Source organism: Lactuca saligna, chromosome 7, assembly GCF_052625555.1.
Source record: "Lactuca saligna cultivar CGN05327 chromosome 7, ASM5262555v1, whole genome shotgun sequence".
In the NCBI taxonomy this organism is placed as follows: Eukaryota; Viridiplantae; Streptophyta; class Magnoliopsida; order Asterales; family Asteraceae; genus Lactuca; species Lactuca saligna.
This window is the reverse complement of record NC_136423.1, coordinates 34,879,591-34,885,000: the sequence shown is the minus strand read 5'-3', so window position 1 is coordinate 34,885,000 and position 5,410 is coordinate 34,879,591. Positions and strand designations below refer to the sequence as shown.

Below are 5,410 nucleotides of genomic sequence, written 5' to 3'. Positions count from 1 at the left end.
TTTTTTTTTTCCGAAAAAAACCCACTTAATTTCTTAGTTTTTTCAATATTTAACTTTATTTTTATCAAAAAAAAAAACTAATTATACCAAAAATATTAATTTTTTGTATTCTATTAATAAACATCAACACCGATTAAAAAATAAAAACCTCGAACAGTGTAGATTCACACTGTAAATCTAAACTGTAAAAAATAAAAACCTCGACATGTTGATGGACCAACTCGGCGAGTTAAGTCAACCAGGATATAGACTTTGACTTTGACCAAAGACCAGAGTTAACCCATAAAGGGGTTATAAGTATGAAAGGGTAATTAAAGGAGTTTGTTATGTGTAGGAGTTTGAGAGGAGTTGATCCCACCACCGAGGACAATTCAATTACTATGCTACATTTAGGTGAGTTACCTTCCAATAGAAGTGGGTCTAAGGCACCAATGTCAGCCCACTAGTAGGTGATTATAGTTGAGATGATTGTCTTTGTGATAATTGTCTGGTATACCACTATCTGTTATGCTTTTTGTGCTAGTATGCTATGTTATTATATGGTAGTGGTAGGGGTGAAATAGTCATTGGTTACCGGTTGAAAGAGACCGAAGGGGAGGCCAGCACCCAGACATGCTAGGGAGTTACCGGTTGAAAGAGAGCGAAGGGGAGGCCAACACCTAGATATGCTAGGCAGTTACTGGTTGAAAGAGACTAGGCCAACATCCAGATATGCTAGGTATTATATGATTATATGGTATGTCGTATGATGGGGGAACTCACTAAGCTTGGTGTTTACGGTTTTCAGTTTTTGCTTTAGGTCCTTCTTCTTCGAAGGGAAAGGAGTCGGCACGGTAGCAGCGCATCACACATACGATTTTTCGCATATGAGATTTTTGGGATTTGTACTCTGACTTTATTGCTATCTTATGACATGCCTTTGAGATATATGATCTATGGTTTTTATGAAATAATATAACTTGATGTTGGTTTCTATAATATGTTTTATGAATCAAAAATGAAATTGTTGGTCTTGAATTTTGGGATGTTATAGATTAAGTCATTGAAGTAAGAATGGGGTGGCAGACCAGTACACTATGTGTACTCAAACATACGTTGCGCGTACTAGGTCAGCGCCTCGACCCTTGGTCAACACTAGCGTACGTTGGACGTACAAGCTAACTACGCCGCGCGTACGCTAGTTGTGGGCTTGGAAGATTTTGGGCTAAATTAATGTTGGGCTTTAGATTTGAGTAAGTTGGACCTTGGGCCCACCTGGTTGTAGCAAGTCATTTTTGGGCCTAATGCCATGTTTAGGGTCCTTGCGCTATATTGGGCCTTAAAGGCCCTATGGTGGGCTTGGATGCTTTTTTGCGTTTTTGTGGAATTGGGCCTTGAAGAGAAGGAGGCCCAATAAGGCAAAGGTGAAGGAGCCTTTTTGCCTTAAGTCAAGGACTAGGGTTTTGGAACCTCCTGTAAATGGAAAAAAAATACATTACCGTAAAAATAAATTAGAATTATAAAATTATTGTTTTTCGATTTTACCTTTATTGGGTGCAATTCTAAAACCTCCTGTAAATGGAATACAACTTCGTCGTACGTAAAACCCACTATTTTTTTAACAACATCCACGTTAACTCGTCTTTGGACTAACATGGGTTATTAAACAATACTTAGAAAAAAAAATTGTGTATTATATGTATTCTGGATCATCATTCCGGAATAGATCATCAGGTTCCGGACTACGTTCATCGTATTCCGAACGTACATTACCATTCTAGAACCCCTACAATACGTAATACTAGACTAAAACAACCGATCAGAAATACATTACAAAGTACTTACATAACATTCATACACGTACAACGAGAAAAAAATAAAAAATGGATAATTCAAATATTCCAGAGTTGTTCCTTGTGTTCCGGACCATTCTGGAATACGTAAATCATTTCAGAAAATCAAATGTAAAATCACTTAAAGTGTAGAACTTACTTGGTTTGACGAATTCATGCTGAAAATTTGGTCTGACATGCAGTTAGATTGCACTTCGGATATGCTAATTCTGGAACGCGTATTCTAGATCTATCAATGGGCTATAATATTGGGTTTGGATCGGTTTTCGGGTTCGAAATGACTCATTCCGGACCAAAAGGTTATTTTTTAAAAAAAATGTTAGATTACCCAATTTTCCTAATAATTTACTGAAATATAAAGAAAATATAATTAAGAAAATTTAATCATAATATATATATATATATATATATATATATATATATATATATATATATATATTAATTAAAGATATATGAATCTTAGGAATAGTGAAGTTACGATATTTTTGGTAGAATTGTCCATGTACTATTGTTGGGCTTCAAAGTTAGAAATAGTAAATTTTGATGTTTTTTTGTCAACTTTGCTTCTCATTCTTTAGCCATTTTGATACCTTTTGTCCTTGCAATCAATATTTTTACACTTTTTAGGAACCTTTTAATATTTAAAGTTTGACCACAAAACTTTAATGGTTTGACAACTTTGATCCTTTTTCTAAAAACTTGCTAATCCAACCCCTTTAATTCTTTAGCCATTTTGACACTTCTGATCATTGCAGTCAAAACTTTTACATTTTTTCATAAAAAACATGAAAAAAACGATCCGGGGCAAAACTTGGGCTTTTCATCATCGTACTTTTTACGTCTGTCATATTTATCAATTCATAAACAATATATAAAACTTCTTCTCGGGTAACCTTTCTACTTAAAATTGAGAAAATCACTTTAATAAATTTTAGGCTTTCAAAACTTTAATTATCAGATTCATCTAGAGTTTTCCTAACATTTTTTTATCATTCATCTTTTTATTTTATTCAAAATAACCAAACATGAAATAATATTTTATATTGACAAACATTTTAGTTAACCAAACAATTTATTTACATGACTTAAATGATTATGACTTGAAAGATTATATGTTTTAAATGAATATCGTTCAAATTTAGTAACTAAAAAATTAAATGTTTTCTTAATAGATCTTAACTTTTGTCATTATATCAGAATTTTCCTCTCATTATGTAATAAAAAATGGAGTAATATTTAAATTATGATTCCACTAAAATTATAAGAAACCATACATTCTTGAGAATGAATATTTGATCAACCACTTCCTAGTTCCTAATTTATTAATCAAAGAGTTTCATCCCCACTCCAACTATTCTTCACTTTTGGCCCCGTTGGCCCATCTTCACCCAACATCTCCCTTGGTAGACTCTCCACCAATCTCTCAAAAGCCTTCTTTAACTTCCCTATCATCATCCTCTTCACTTTATTCATCTCTTTATCGACGTCATAATCAATCTTTGGGCCCCATTTCCTTTCATAATTTAACCACGGTGGTTCCACCACCGTCGTCCCCATATACTCCGCCGCAATCACCACCGCCCTCACTCCAGTATCCATCACCTTATCACTCTTAGCAGTGTCATCTCGGACACCAATATCCACCCCACCAGAACCCAACAAAACACACCCTGGTTTTGGATACGATGCATGGCCATGCAACGATGCATAAACCGCCGGTTTGTTCCCGGAGTGGTACTCAAGATCCGATGCACTCACCCATTGACCCCAACCATGTTGCGAAAAGAAGACACTGTGTAACTCGCCTTTAAAGTTACTAACTCTTAAGGTGACATGTTCCCAATCACCTACATGTTCACCAAACTTTCCTAAAGAGAGGTTGACAAATTCCACTTTTGCCCTTGCTCCACCGTTGAAAGGGTAGAAAACCCATATGGCAATGTCGGTAAATAGCCCTCCGGAAATAGGTTTAACATGGAAATAAGCAGAAGCATCTTGTAAAGATCCTTTCTTGACTCGATCTTGGCTCGAACCATCATGTGGAAGATCTAACCAATATGCCTCATCGTTCGAGCCACCTTGTGGAAGGTTCGAGCCGTTTTTCTGAACTGGGTTCGGCTTGGATTCCACCCCTCGTTGGTATAGCAAAGCGCCGTTTTGGAAAAACCAGTCGACTGAAGATGGGAGGTAAGGTTCATCGGGATGGAGGTAGATCACCGGAGAGTAAGCTTCGATCAATGCTTTGATTTGGTTTACATTCGGCATTGAATTGGATAAATTCCCCTTCAAACTCGCTACACTTCCATTTCGAACCACGAAACCATTCATGGAACCACGTACACTTAACCCATCAAGATAAAGAACGTTATCGTTTACCAGGTCCGTTGTGTTTGTGGTGTCGGTTAAGTCTGTACGGACACATTGGACTTTATCCACCGGTGGTTTCACCGACAAGTTGCCGATGACGTACCCGACGGCTTTGTAGCCATCGGGAGCATTTGGGAGCCAAATGTAAGCTTCACCATCTTTCTTGATATCTAAAGACTCACTGGTCCAAACAAGTGTGTAATCCGTTGGTGATTTGAGAGTGGGTTTTGAGGAGTCGTTTGATACATCTTTTCCGGCGAGAATTTGACCGGAAAATGGGAGGTTGTTTGGTTGTGCATACGAGCCTAAACTTGAAAAGCCTTGTGGGATCTCAACTGGATCGTAAAATGTGGCACCGAGATTGTCGGGTCCTCCTTCATTTGTTGCCCATATTTTGTTGAGTTTTGTTACCTGACTCACTTGTAATCCTCCAAGATCTATGTTTCCAGTGGCAAACCCTCCGCCTAGAATTTATCGAACAAAACATCGCTCATTCTAAGTATGATCTATCATGTGTGTGTGTGTGTGTGTGTGTGTGTGTGTGTGTGAGAGAGAGAGAGAGAGAGAGAGAGAGAGAGAGAGAGAGAGGTACCTGGAGGCCATTTGGGTAAAGGAGAAGGAAGTTGGAAGGTGTCCTGGGAATCCACCATTGTTGATCCATCGAAGCAAAGTATGAAGAAGACAAAGAACAGAATGGAATGCATCCTTTGAAAAGGAAACAAATTTGGTGAACAAGAACTGGTGCTTTTGTCAGTCTTACTTGTTGGTAGAAGCAAATACTAAATATAAATATAAATAAAAAGCTGTGTATGGACTTTTATGTATTTATATATTTGTTTACAAATAAATAAGGCGTTTTATGTTGCCTCGTGAGCAGTTGGTATAAAATGTCAGAAAAGAAATCATATTCTATAACTTTAATACACTGGTTGGAGTGGTAGCCACTGTTTGTTGGGTAAAACGTGTACAGCCATATAAGATAATTATGAAAAATTTATGTGAAAAGGTCAAAAATATTAATATTTTTTAAGCATTTTAGAAAGTGTTAATCCGTGAATAACCACTATTTTCATGGACAGCACTAACAATGATGGGCCCGAGCCCTACTGCGAAGCTTAAAAGGGCACATCATATATTGATCACCATGCACTGATTGCGACTCTATCGATCACTACGAAATGAATCTATCTTGTTAGCAGAAAACGAGAATA

General features: G+C 37.0%; 1 protein-coding gene across 1 annotated transcript; it reads right to left on the bottom strand.

The window, feature by feature from the left end:
* Positions 1 to 3,062: 3,062 nt before the first annotated feature.
* Positions 3,063 to 5,035, bottom strand: LOC145005192 (hypothetical protein At1g04090-like). Its single transcript, XM_078964249.1, has 2 exons — positions 4,792 to 5,035; positions 3,063 to 4,663 (listed from the first exon to the last, which is right to left on the bottom strand). The coding sequence occupies exons 1-2, from the start codon at positions 4,901 to 4,903 to the stop codon at positions 3,159 to 3,161; spliced, it is 1,617 nt and encodes a 538-aa protein (XP_078820375.1). The 5' UTR covers positions 4,904 to 5,035; the 3' UTR covers positions 3,063 to 3,158.
* Between the last annotated feature and the right edge of the window lie 375 nt (positions 5,036 to 5,410).

Excerpts from the sequence above, each read along its gene's own strand:
- LOC145005192 (XM_078964249.1), bottom strand. The coding sequence starts at position 4,903 with ATGCATTCCATTCTGTTCTTTGTCTTCTTCATACTTTGCTTCGATGGA. Across the intron at positions 4,664-4,791 it reads TTTACCCAAATGGCCTCCAG|GCGGAGGGTTTGCCACTGGA; the intron begins GTACCTCTCTCT and ends GATAAATTCTAG.